Source organism: Macrotis lagotis, chromosome 3 (genome assembly GCF_037893015.1).
Source record: "Macrotis lagotis isolate mMagLag1 chromosome 3, bilby.v1.9.chrom.fasta, whole genome shotgun sequence".
Classification (NCBI taxonomy): domain Eukaryota; kingdom Metazoa; phylum Chordata; class Mammalia; order Peramelemorphia; family Peramelidae; genus Macrotis; species Macrotis lagotis.
In genome coordinates, this window is record NC_133660.1 from 8,831,627 (window position 1) to 8,846,064 (window position 14,438).

The following is a 14,438-nucleotide window of genomic DNA, read 5'->3' on the forward strand; positions in this document are numbered from 1 at the left end:
GAATCTAGTGACCTGACACAGATAGATCAAGACTTGGTGATCAGTGGCAGACCTTGACCTTTTACAGTTAGGACTTTTTCTTATCACCAAATTTCCTTTACAGAACAGCTCAGAGGTCACTTTCCCAACTCCCCCCCCCAATAGTATCCTTTTAAAATTTATTTTAGATATATACATTTTGATCATCCCTGGCAAAATGGAAGCTCTTTGGACAACAGGAATTGTTCTTGTTTTTTGTATCTCCAGTGTCCTGGGCACTGTCCTGCAAATAAGTGTTTAATAAATATTTATTGAATTGAATTACATCAAGCAGCTTTCTTTATATGATATCTTGTGTGTGACTCATTGAACAATTGCTATTAACTAGGTCTCCATATGCAGTTAATAAGACAATTTACTTTTGTCTTAAATGGCAAAACCCCTTTGAATATACTTTTGGCATTATTCCAGCTGTGTCATTTTAAGTCCCTTCAAGTATCCTATGTTGCATGGCAACTTGCATTGAGTTAAAAAAGATAAACCTGTTTTTACTTGTGTTTTTTTTTTCCTTGTAAAAGAAGAATCACAAAGGAAAGAAGAATGCATTTTCATACAACAAGCTATATTTTATAAATTGAAATAATCTGAATGGACCCCAAAATTTACTGATGAGAAAAAAAGGAGAAGGCTGAGAGGCAGAAAGCCGCAAGCATAAAGACCCATGAATGAAAAAAGGGCCTAGATAATGATGGTTTGCTGTCCTTTGACTGAAGATTGGGTTTGTCTAAGGTCTAACACTTAACAATGATCAAATTGAAAAGTATGACCTTCTGTCAAGCTCCTAGTTAACTTGTGTTATTCCTTTCACTCTAACATGAATTTAGACATTGCCTTAAAAGTCCTTTCATATCAATCACTAATCTGATCAGCTGCAGGCTTCCATTGATCATTGAATTACTGAAAGCTTTCATTGAAGTTCTGCTGTTTCATAGAGGACAATCAGAATGCTAGCAAAATGTAAAAAGAGAAGCTTCCAGATGAAGAAGATTGATTGATGATTAATCTCACATTGTCATAACAGTGCGAATGCTGAAATGAGAAATGAAAAGTACTAGTTAATTTATAAGTAAAACAATCTCTTCTGACTTCAGCAAGTAAAGATAAATTTTTATTTTTCCTAAACTTTATTTGCCTATAGGCATCACAAATGATTCATATCTGTAATATAAGGAAAAAGACACTTTTGTTCACATTTCCCTACTTACTTAAAAATCATCTTATTTGCAAATTCAATATTCTACATCAGAAGTCATTAGTTTTAATACCTATGAGAGCTAATGAAACCCCATATCTGAAAATTAGAATATTCCTGCCAAAAGGTAACTCAAATTTCCAATATTCACCAAAGAGATTTCATAGTTGAATCAAAACTGATGAGATATCCCTAGAACTGATGTCTTGGGATTTTCAAATTGGCCACATGATTATAGTTCTAAATAAACCCTCCAATAATGTCATCTAGACTTTGTTTCTTAAGTCTATGAATTCCATCCTATTTCCCTCCACTTACTGCCTTGAACTTTTGCCATATTATCTTAAACAAAATACCATGAATTAATTTTTACAGCTTTGAATTTTGCATAACCACAGATTACAAGTGCCCAACTTGGTAATTTCCTTCTCATGATGGGGTAACAGAGAAGTTCCATTATCTATCAACATCAGTTTCTCCTTCATATTTGACTCCTACAGACCTGCTACAATGCATACTCTATGTCTCAGCTTTAGTTAGATGACATTATACCATTTCAATCAAATATGCCTTATTGTCAGTTGGCTTACATTCTAGTCTCAGATCTGATAATCTTGGCTATTTGACCCTGAGCAAGTCTTACATTTTCCTAATTCTAGATTTTTCCAAGCCTCTCTGATCCCTTCCCCACTATTAGGATATAAACTCTTTAAGAGCAGGGACTATGTTATATCATCTTTGTGTTCCCAGAACTTAGGACATCTACTAAATTTGTGTATTCAAAGCTTTACTTTATGAGTTTTTCCCTGAGAGATTGGAAGCAAAACACATTCCAAGGTAATATTACCTGCACCTACAAGTTCTTAGAGGAGAAGGTTAGCTTTAAAAAGCACCTAGTCCTAACAGAATGCCTTCTGTGGGGGGTGGGGGAAGGGAAGCAAGAATGGGGAGGAAAAATTGTAAAACTCAAATAAAATCTTTCTTAAAAAGATACTTAGTCCTATTCCCAAAGAACAATGAAACTGTGCATGCCCTTTGAACCAGCAATACCACTACTAGGTCTATATTCCAAAGAGATCACGAAAAAGGAAAAAAAGACCCACATGCACAAAAATATCTAAAGAATTCTTTTTGTAGTGCTAAAAAATTTAAAATCAACGGGGACTGGCTAAACAAATTATGGTATGTGAATATGAGTGATATAATACTATTGTTCTGTAAGAAATCATGAACAGGCAGACCAGGAAAAAACTGGAGAAACTTGCATGAACTGATGCTGAGTCAAGTGAGCAGAACCTGGAGAACTTTATACACATTTAAAGCAACATTGTGTGATGATTAACTATGATGCTTAGCCCCTCTCAGTCATTCAGTGACCAAGGACAATTCTAAAAGATTTGTGATGGAAAATGCCATCCGCATCCAGAGGAAAAAATAGGGAGTTTGAATGCAAACTGAAGCATACTATTTTCGCTTTTTAAATTTGTTTCATTTTTTCTTTTTCTCAGGTTTTTCCTCTCTTTATTTCTGATTCTTCTTTCACAAAATGACCAATATGGAAATATGTCAAACATGATTGCACATTTATAACCCATAGTAGACTATTCACTGTCATGGGGAGGAGGAGGAAGAGGAGGGAGATAGAAAAATATGGAACTCAAAAGCCCACAAAAAGACAAATGCTGAAAACTATATTTGCTTGTTATTGAAAAAATAAAACATTAAAAATACTCAGTCTTAAACAGAACATCATTGTTTTTAGCATGTTCTAGATACCTTTTGTTCATTCATTTCGTGTGTGTTTCTTTGTGACTTTATTTGGGGTTTTCTTGGCAAAGGCTCTAGAGTGATTTGCCCTTCTCTAGCTCATTTTATAGATGTGGAAGTGAATCAAACAGGATTAATTGACTTGCCCAGGAAGAAAGGTCTTCCTGACTTCAGGCCCTGTACTCTATCCATTGCACCACCTAGTCCCAAACAGACCCACACAGTTTGTAGCACATTGTAGGTGAGCTGAATTAATGTTTAGTAAACAGAATTGAATGAGCTAAATTAGGCTGCCAATGGTGTACATCAGATTAGTTGATCAATCTCTATTGAGAGCAGGGCTAAGCACTTCTATGGTTTCATGGAAAACTCAAAACTAGTTTTAACTGTCTTTCTGTTTCATTCTGCTCTGAAACCTACTCTTTGTCCTTGCTGTGACTTCCAATTCCTCTATCCCTCAGGTTTATTTCAAGATACCATTTCTATTCTGCCTTCACTCTCCTCTCTTTCCAAACTTGACCTTCCTAAACCTTCCCAAACTTGTTAGCTAATTCAATTCTATACCATCCCATACTCTCTTTTCTCTCTCCCTTTCATTCTATTGAAGCTCATGTCTTGACAAATAGTAACCCTGAATTACTTCCTCTATCTATCTTCTTTGGTCTTTTTTACATGCTTTGGAATGGAACTGGAGGGAATCATGAAACCTTGCTGACTAGGTAGGTCATCAAGATTGTGTTAGCTATTCTCAAATGGGCCTCCAATGGACCAAAAGAGTCCCATTACTCCAATCGATTCTTGGTCTACACACAATCTTTCTGCCACTACTTAAATCTCTTAGGCCACTTCCAGTTCTTATACTTTTGTGCTGACGGCTTTGTTTCAGACCTCATGGAAAAACTGTGACCCTTCTGAGTTTTCCTCTTTTCTTCCTCTTCTCATATTATTTACCTTTCCAATCTTCTTCCACCTTATGTCTTCACTCCCACTCTATGCTCCAGTGACATTGGATTCTTTGTACAATCCCACTCTAACTCCTTACTTGGATATTTTTACCAGCTATTCTCCATGCTCAGAAGGAATCTGTCCTCATTTCTATCTCCTGGTTGTCATGACTTCCTTCAAGTCCCAGAAAATGTTCTACTTTCTTTCTTTCTTGTTTTAGATTTTGCAAGGCATTGGGGTTAAGTGGCTTGCCCAAGGCCACATGGCTAGGTAATTATTAAGTGTCTGAGGTCAGATTTGAACTCAGGTCCTCCTGACTCCAGGGCTGGTGCTCTATCCGCTGCACCACCTAGCTGCCCCAATATTCTACTTTCTAAGTAAAAGTTTTCTGACTCTTTTCTGTAATCTTAGTGATTTCCTTCTGTTGAAGGCCTCTAATTTATCCTCTTTATAGCTTGTTTATACTAATTGTTGGCATATTACCTCTCCTATTAGATGGTAAGCTCCTTGAGAACAGATGGTCTTTGGCCTTTCTTTGTACTCCTAGAATTTGTAACAGTACCTGGTGAGTGTTTATTGATTGGTTGACTGATTCATTGCTATCATTTCCCCCTTGTCTCTTCCTTCACTTCAATATCTGATGGTGAGAGATTGTCAAAGGCAATTCCTCTATAGATACTCTTTATCTCATTCCTTTCCATTTTTTTCAGAAACTTGCCTTCATCATATCAGATTTCTCTAATATTCAAAAGCTCCCACATTCACAGAAAGCTGCCTAAACATATGTTCAAATTGCTCCTTAAAAAAATTCTTACTAACTTCTTCCATATTTTCTGCATTATTAATAATTTTTAAAAATAATGCTAACTTGTTATTAATAAAAGAGGTCAGTGAAACTCTTGAATACCAAAGACCTTTCATAAAACTCACTCAACACTTATATGCACTTGGAGGAATTTCTTCCATGCCTGATAACTATCACCCTCCATCTTACTTCCCCTTCTATGTTAAAACTTCTTGAAAAAAAAATCTTGAAAAATTCGAACCAGTACTTCCTTTCTTCTTTGTCTCTTCTAAACTTCTTGCATTTGCCTTCCGACGTCACCATTCAGCTTAAACTGCCCTCTCCAAAGTTACCAAGGATCTATAAACTGCCAAATCTGAGAGCTTCTTCAAATTTCTCTTTTTTGGTCACCTCCACAGTGCCCCCCTCCATGTGTCCCTGTAGCACTTGACACTGCTTGCCTACTTTCTGTAGTCTCTCACTTGCTGATCTCATCAACTTACATAGGTTCAATTGGGATTTCTATGCAAATGATTCCGAAATCTATTTCTCTCCACCAGATTTTCTCTCCACCAAACTAGATTTTGCCTTTACCAACTGCTTATTAGACATTCTAAACAGGACGTCCTACAGATGTCTGAAATTCAATGTGTCCAAACAAGAATTCGTTGTCTTTCCTTTCAAGTTGTTCATTTTTCTAAACTTTCTTATTATGATCTTTTTTTTGGGAGGAAATTGGGGTTAAGTGACTTGTCTAGGTCACACAGCTAATAAGTGTCTGAGACCAGATTTATACTCAGGTCCTTTTGATTTCAGGGTTGATGCTCTGTTCACAGAACAACCCAGTTGCTCTTACCTTATACTGCCATCCTGCTGCCATCCTTCCCATCAACTAGGTTTATGATCTATATATCTTCTCTCTCACTACCCCACATATCTAATGAGTGTCAAATCTTATAATTTCTCTCTCTACAATGTCTCTTTCATATATATATATACATATATATACATATATGTATATATATATATATATATATTTACTTCTCAACTTCTCTACATTCACATAGCCACTTTTCTGATTCAAATCCTTATCAATTCTGGACAATTGCAAAAAACCTTTTAACTGGTTTAGCAAGTACCTTCCCTCTCCAATCTGACATCCACATAGCATACAAAGTGATTTTTCCTAAAGTCGGACAATTCTAGTCTCCTACTCAAAAAACCTCTTGCTGTTCTCTCTAGGATCAAATATAAATATAAAGTCCTTCAGTTCTTTCTTTCTTTCTTTCTTTCTTTCTTTCTTTCTTTCTTTCTTTCTTTCTTTCTTTCTTTCTTTCTTTCTTTCTTTCTTTCTTTCTTTCTTTCTTCCTTCCTTCCTTCTTTCGCACAAGACAATGGAGTTAAGTGATTTGCCCAGGGTCACACAGCTAGATAATTATTAAGTGTCTGAGGCTGGATTTGAACTCTGGTCCTCCTGATTTCAGGGTCAGTGCTCTGTCTACTATAATGCTAGCTCTGCCCCCGCTCCAGTCTTTTAAATATCTCCAAAGTCTGAGTCCTTCATAGCTTTCGTGTCTTCAAGTGCTTTCCACGTGGTTTTTGAGTGATGAAAGAAATAAATAACCAAGTATGGGAGACATACAGGAACTTTCCCTGTTTTTTTTTTTTTTTTAATTTGGATTCCCTCTTTTGAAGACCATTACTGACCTCTGCCAAAAATTTACCCCACCTGGACCATCTCATCTAGGTGAATTCTTTGTCTTCTACTCAGGTTTGGGTGAGGACAATTTCTTGGATTAATTTGCCCAAGGCTAGGGGTGATTTGGAAGGAAATGCGTGATCAAAGTAATATCCCTTAGTCCCTTATTAGTATAGCTTCACCTCATTACAATTTTTATTTTCTCTCCTTATTTGTTAACCTGTCAGATTTGATTGCTTGGAACACCCAATCTTACAAGTGCATATAAGTATTGAGTGAGTTTTATGAAAGATCTTTGGCATTCAAGAGTTTTACTGACCTCTTTTATTAATAACAAGCTAGCATTATTTTTTAAAAAAATATTAATAATCCAGAAATTATACAGTTTGAACTTTTACTGTCTAGCTGTTCCCTAAACAGAATACTAATCTTCCATCTCCAGGCCTCTATCCTGGCTATTCCCCATAATCTCTTTTCTGATGTTCTAATGTCCAACTTTTAGGATCTCTGGCTTCATCCAAGACACAGTTAAACCCTCTTCTCTTCCAGGAGGCTTTTTCCTGGTCTCTTTTCCTCCAAGCTAAATTTTATTCACTATCTTCTATTTCTTTAGCATAGTGTCTGCCATACAGTAGATAATTAAATATTTACTGTCTGGCTGATATCCCTTTGACATACACTCCCACTATCCCTTCCTTCACCCCAGTAACTGATCAGAAGATGACCCTTTAGATATAATGGATTTGAATTTGCTTTCTCCCTCATTGAAATGTAAACTCCTTGAATTCAAGGACTTCCATTGCCTTTTCTCTGTATTTTTAGCACTGTTACAGTGCCCATCACATAGTGCATGTTAAATGAATACTCAGTGATTGATTGATTTTGGTTTATGAGATGATAGCTTTGGAACTGGGTACAATCAGTATCTAGTCCAACTCCTTCCCTTGATACATGAGGAAACTGAGACCCATGAAGTTTAAATGATTTTCTTAAGATCACTCAGGGAAATGAGTGGAATTTGAACCCAGCATCTAAGTGATTCTTATTTCAAACTCAGTGGAGATTCCTAAGCCTTCTTCTATTGTACCACAATGCTTTTTATTTGTAATTTCTGAACAACTCATGATTTTGAGTCTTTTTTTCTTCAAAGAACACTAAAAAGTCTTAACAACTGAAGATATCTATGGTGAGTTCTAACATAAGAAAAGAGAAATAAGGAAGGTTATCTAGCTAGCACTTATTTATTTATTTATTTATTTTTTGTGGAGTCTAAAATATCCTGTCACTAAAATCAGTTTTGGGGATAGTTAGGTGTTACAGTGGACACAGTATGAAGCCTGGAGTTGAGTTCAAATCCAGCCTCAGAAACTTACTAACTGTGTGACTCTGGGTAAGTCACAACCCTGCCTGCCTCAGTTTCCTCATCTGTAAAATGAGCTGGAGAAGTAAATTGCAAACCGAAAATTTGGAGTTTGACAAGAAGACTCCAAATGGGGTCACAAAGAGTCAGACAGGAATGAAATGACTGAGCAGGTGCAACAACAATAACAAAGTAAGTTTGGTGAGGGGCAAAGTATGATGGGCTTTGTGCCATTCACCTGAATCCATAGCCACATCTTTGTTGAAGGTCTATTCATATGAAACAAAAACCAATTTGTGACGCTATTACTTGCCAAATTTCTTAGCAAAAGGGCATAACATTAAAATTTTTACCTCTTTCCTGCACGCAGCATGTCAAATCCTTCATTGATCTTATCAAGGCTAGAAGCATGTGTTATTAATGGATCCAGTTTCAATTTCTGGGCTATAACATCAGAGACTAGCTTGGGGACCTCATCTTTGCTTTTAAAACCTGAAAAATGCAAACAAAACAACATCATTTCATTCAGATCAACAATGTGCGGGAGGACATAAAAGTGATAGCTCATAAAACTAGTTTTTAATTTTCACTTATATCACAGAAATGAATTGATGCCTTCAAGTTTCTTTTGAGGTGACAGAACAGAATTTTTTGAGAGAAATACAGCTTCCTTTGGAGGAGCTGTATACCTAAAAATTGCACATGCACAGTCAAAAATTGAATTGTTAGATTAAAACAATGAAGATCAACATAGAATGTTTTGTCTAATATAGAGAACTACTTGTCAGAGTGCAAATAATAGCAACATTCCAGGGAAATGCCCACTTTCTTGTAATAGAAAATGAGAAGAAAGTTGGGTTTATTTTGTCTTGTACCCCAGATTTTTGGGAAAAGATTTCAAAAGGTTCATAGGAAGAAATGGTAGGATACCATGGACTAAAATCTTACAAAGGAAGTCAATCCTGTAGGGAAGGGAAACTAGACATTGAAATTCTGAAATCACAAAGGGAAATAATTCTAATGAAAAGAAAACCATAGTTTTCTATGGCTTCTATTCTATCAATAGAAATTGATGTGGATACACAGGGAACTCATCAAACTCATCAATCAACTTGAGTTTTTTTTTAGATTTTTTTCAAGTCAAATGGGGTTAAGTGGCTTGCCCAAGGTAATTATTAAATGTCTGAGGCTGGATTTGAACTCAGGTACTCCTGACTCCAGTGCTTTATCCATTGTGCCACCTAGCTGCCCCTCAACTTGAGTTTTGAATGAAAAATACAAAAGTAGATTTCCCTGGTGAAGTCCTCATTTGTGAAATATATAGGGAACTGAGCCAAGTTGATGAAAATTAAGGTCCCTATTCCAATTGAAAAATGATTAAAGGATATGAATAGCAGTTTTCAAAAGAAATCAAAGCTATGAATGGTCACATGAAAATGCTCTAAATCACTATTGATTAAAAAAATGAAAGTTAGAACAACTCACACCTATCAGATTGATTAACCGACAGAGAAGGAAAATGATAAAGGCTGGAGGAGATGTGGAAAAATTGGTACACTAATGCACTGTTGGTGGAGTTGCGGACTGGTCCAACTATTCTAGAGAACAATTTCAAACTATGACTAAGGGTATAAAATTGTATGCATCTTTTGTCCTAAAAATATCACTGCTAGGTCTGTAATCCAAAAAGATTAAAGGGAAAAAGACCTATTTCTAAAAAAGTATTTGCAGCAGATCTATTTTTGAGATGGTAAAGAATTAGAAATGGAGGGGATGACCATTAATTGGGGAATGGCTGAACAAGTTATGCAATATAATTGTAATGGATTGTTATTGTGCTATAAGAAATGATAAGCAGGATGCTTTCAGAAAAACCTTGGATGACTTATATGAACTGATATAAAATGAAATGAACTGGATGAGGAGAACATTGTAAATAATAACAATGCTGTATTGATAATCAGCTGTGAAAGTCTTAGTTACTCTGAATAAGACAATATTATCTCTCTTTTAATAATGTGAACTTTTTTTTTTTGGACAGGGCCCATTTTCCCCTTTTTTGTGGCCTCACATTTAGTATGGTGCCTGGTTCATAGTAAGTTCTTTAAAAGTTCTTATTAGCTGACTGACCAAGGCAGTTTGAAATATATTTTGGGAACAGTGATTGGCACATGATAGGCACTTTGTAAATGTTTGTTGAATTGACTTGAACCTCATTGAGTCTATATAATGATATCAACCTCTTGGTCACTTTGAAATGGTAGACTTAGCCAGAGGCAAAACAAACAAACAACACACATACAAAAAACCCCCAAATCTACCTTAATATTATTAGTAATATTTCAAAAATCAGACTTCTTAGCTATGAGAAGTTATATACTTGAATTTTTAGTAGACATTCTCTCCTCATACCAAACTACATACCTCCAAAAACAGCTCCTTTCCAGGTGCGTCCAGTCAAAAGCAGCATTGGGTTGAAAGAGAGATTTTGGGCATTAGGAGGGACACCCACGATGACACAAACTCCAAAAGCATCATTGCAGCATAAAAGGGCAGCTGTCTGGGATGAAACAAACACACACACACACACACACACACACACACACACACACACACACACACACATCATAAATTGGAGAAAACCAAAACTGGTCTATGATTGTCACTATCCATGGTATTGTAATAAAGAGCTACAAAGCAGTTACCTAACTAGTTTGTAAGTTGCTTAAATATTTACACACTACCCTCACAAAGAATCTCCCTGTTATAAGTCCTGCTTAAAAGACTAATTTATTTTCATGAAATCAATGTCTCCAAGAAAAACTTCCAAAATATGGCAACCAAATATTCTGGGACAGAGTGACACACAGAGAAAATAATTTGAAAAATGCTTGAGTTTTCATTCAGAAAGAAAAGAGTAGCTTGGTCTTTGCTTATTAATTAGATGAAAAGCACATAGTTATTTTCAAATAGGGAGAAACTTTTAATCTTCATATAACTAACTGCAATGTCTCACCAAGAAGTATCATGGCTGGGAAGGATGCCAGATCGGATCTTCAGTAGCTGCTTAACCACTTATAAAATCAGGATATTAACACTGTACTATCTCATAGGATTGCTATAAATCTTAAAATGCTACATGAATTTCTGTATTTATTATTATCATTATCCTTATCATTAATTACATAATATTGTGAGACAATTTAACTGAGGTACCAGTATTCACTTAAATTTTAATTCCTTTGGGTATAGTTAAATACTCTTCTCTTCTCTTGTGTTTTTCTGGGTTCATATATCATTATTCATTAAAAAATTTCTTTTGAAAAAATTTAGACTATTGTGTTAGACTCTTTAAAAGACTCTAGAGTTTTCCCCTTTCCAGATTATCCATTTTCTGACTCTTCTCAACTAAAACTTGTTCATCCCTCTCCTAGGGAGATGTTAGTCTTGATTCATAACCACAGATGATGAAGCAACTTGAAAATTCATAGCTAATAAGGGGAAAAACTGGTACCTTGAAGAAGCCTCAAAACCTGGGCTTTATCAGGGGAAATGAAACAAGGACTATGGAAGGGTGGGGGAAAAAGAAAATCTGAAGTATCTTAATTATCATTTGACTTCTTTGATTTCTTATTTTCCCACTAATATGTTTTCCAAGTAATGCCTGAAACTCATAGGGCTTTCAGACTCCTGCTCTCTCATTAACATGGTATTTCTTTCTTTACTACAATCTTCTTAGGGAGGTAATTGAAGTGATCTCCAACTCATAGATAGAGGAACTATGATGCAACCATGACCACTCAGCTAGTTTATTATTATTATTATCATCATTATTATTATTACTAATGGCAATAATATAATAATTAGCATTTAATATTTACTGACCTCTTTACACATGCTATATAATTTGATGTTCACATTAGCTCTGTGGCATACATGCTACTGCTGCTCCCATTTTACAGAGAAAGAAACTGAGATTGAGAGAGGTTAAGTGATTTGTCCAGAGTGAATTCACAGCTGAGTGAATTTCTTAGATTTTAGATTTTTTTTTTGCAAGGCAATGGGGTTAAGTGGCTTGCCCAAGGCCACACAGCTAGGTAATTATTAAGTGTCTGAGGCCAGATTTGAGGACCGGTGCTCTATCTACTGTGCCACCTAGCCGCCCCCCCCCCCCCCAGTGAATTTCTAAGACAGGTTTTGAAGTCTGTTCTTTCTGACTTCAAAGTCTAGTACTTTACTCATTGCATCACCTAGTCACCCATATTAGAATAGAGATTCAAACCCTGGTGTTATTCTGAAGGTCTCTAAGACTTGAAAGACCAAATTCTGTAGACTCCTTGAGGACAAAAACTATTTTATTTTTATTTTTATATTTCAAAAGCCTATTACACAGACTAACAATTAGGAGAGGCTGAATAAATACTTGCTTCCTTCCTTTTTTCTACCACTCAAGCTCTCTTTAGATCATAGCTATTTTGTGTATTTATGTGTATATGTATATATATATACATATACACATATATATGTATATTATCTGGCTTGTGAAAAGGCAGAATAGTTGATAGAATATCTTTTCCCTGGGTCAAAGTCTGGCATATTACTAATTCAGCAAGAATTGATTGAATTATATCTACTAGGAGCAGTGAATTGATCCCATTCCCTGTTTCTCACTGCTTTTTTATTGACCCATGAAAGGAGCAGCATAATGCATTACTAAATGTTTCAAGGTCATTTAAAAGTTTGCATCTTAGTTATTTTCATTTTTTAAATAATGGTTTACAAGGTAAGGATAAGATAATTTAATTTATATTTTGGAATTAGGAAGACGTGAGTTATATCCAACGTCAGATACTTAACGTTGCTCAGTCTCATAGCACTTACTTCTCTTGATTGTTATAAAGACGAGGGGAAGCTAGGAGGTACAATGGAGAGAAGACTAGCCTTAGAGTCAGGAGGGCCTGAGTTCAGATGTGACCTCAGACACTTGACATTTACTAGCAGTGTGATCTTGGGTAAGTCATTAATAGATTGACTCAAATCTGGGGCCATATCTGACCACTGGATACAGATGGCTCCAGAGGAGAAAATGTGCCTTAATGCAGCAGCTCCTCACGCAAATTCAATTCTCTTGTTTGCTATGGCATCACTTTCCTTGTATCATGAACTTCAAAAATAAAGGACAAAATGATAGAATATTTGTAAAGAGCCTTGCAAACCCTATAGCATTATAAAAATGCTAGCTATTATTACTATTATTAACAGGAGGAAAACCTGGGGCAGCTAGGCGGCACAGTAGATTGAGTCTCGGCCCTGGAGTCAGAAAGACCTGAATTCAAATCCGACCTCGACACTTAAGAATTGCTTGGGTGTGTGACCTTGGGCAAGTCACTTAACCCCATTGCCTTGCAAAAGAAAACAATAATAAAGGGGAAAACCCCCATTGATAGTTGAATAGACCACTACTCTCCCAGTTTAACAATCTGCTGATTAGCAAGGGGCTTGGAGCCCTTTATGTATTCTATGTACACTTTGCATTTATGAGCTTTTAAGAAACTTTTCAGAGAAAGGAGGCCAAATGAAACTGATATCTTTGCCTTAGACTAAAGCTCTCATGAAGGCATCTCATTAGTGTCACGAAGATAGTTGCTTTGTACTAGGGATGCTTGAGGTTTTCTCTATCTACTGAGATGAGAAAGTGGGGACTCATTGAAAAGCCTCTTACTGAATTGCACAGTGGGTGGACACAGGTGTGGCCAATTCCACTCGCTTCCTTCAAAGAGAGTCAAAAAGAGCTCTTTATCCCTAACTGCCCACCAGAGTTCTCTCTTCTGGGCATCTACTATAAAATCCTTTGTCAATTTTAAAGAGTTTTTGCTATTATAGGGGAAAGATGACATTTCATAAGACATGATATAATCATGACTTAAGATTACTGATTATCCCGACCCACTCCTAGGAGTTGATGAACTTATGGGAAAGAGAGCTATCAGGTAGTCAAATGAATCTGTGACATCACCGTTTTGAATGTTTCATTCAGTGATGCAGTTTTTGACCTTTACTGCCCTCTCCCAATTCCTGTTTACCCTCCGTCCTGTGTTGACACTCATCCATGTTTGCCCGTAAGCACATTACAAGATTTCCAGTCCATATTTCATGGACTTTCCTCCCTCTCTTATGTAGGACTTGGCTTCTCCAACAGTCATCCCATGGGCTCCCCACATGACTAGTTAACATTCTTCTTTCCTGCACCTATACTTTCCTGGCGACACCTTTTACTTTAGTTCTTCTTTAGAGTTATTTATTTAGGATATATTGTTGTCTGCTCATAATGTTTATCCTTCATTTTTTTTTTTAGATTTTTGCAAGGCAAATGGGGTTAAATGACTTGCTCAAGACCACACAGCTAGGTAATTGTTAAGTGTCTGAGGCATGGTTTGACCCAGCAACTCCTGACTCCAGGGCTGGTGCTCTATCCACCACGCCACCTAGCTGCCCCTGTCCTTCATTTTTGAAGAAGACCACAACATCAGGGAGGTGATGCCATGACAAGCACATGAATTGTATTTGAATGGGGGAATGGGGGGGAGACTGTGCTCATTTTCTCCTCCAGAGCCATCTCGATCCAGTAGTCAAATATGAATCAGGACAACTG

General features: G+C 36.4%; 1 protein-coding gene across 1 annotated transcript in view; it reads right to left on the bottom strand.

Annotated features, from left to right (window-relative positions):
- Nucleotides 1-580: 580 nt before the first annotated feature.
- LOC141517253 (alcohol dehydrogenase E chain-like) overlaps nt 581-14,438 on the bottom strand; it is a 32,855-nt gene continuing 18,997 nt past the window's right edge. The window contains exons 7-9 of the mRNA XM_074228087.1: nt 10,211-10,346; nt 8,140-8,278; nt 581-1,068 (exon numbers count right to left, since the gene is read on the bottom strand). Coding sequence (XP_074084188.1) covers nt 1,044-1,068; nt 8,140-8,278; nt 10,211-10,346 — 300 coding nt within the window. The 3' untranslated portion in view covers nt 581-1,043. The remainder of the gene's footprint in view (nt 1,069-8,139; nt 8,279-10,210; nt 10,347-14,438) is intronic.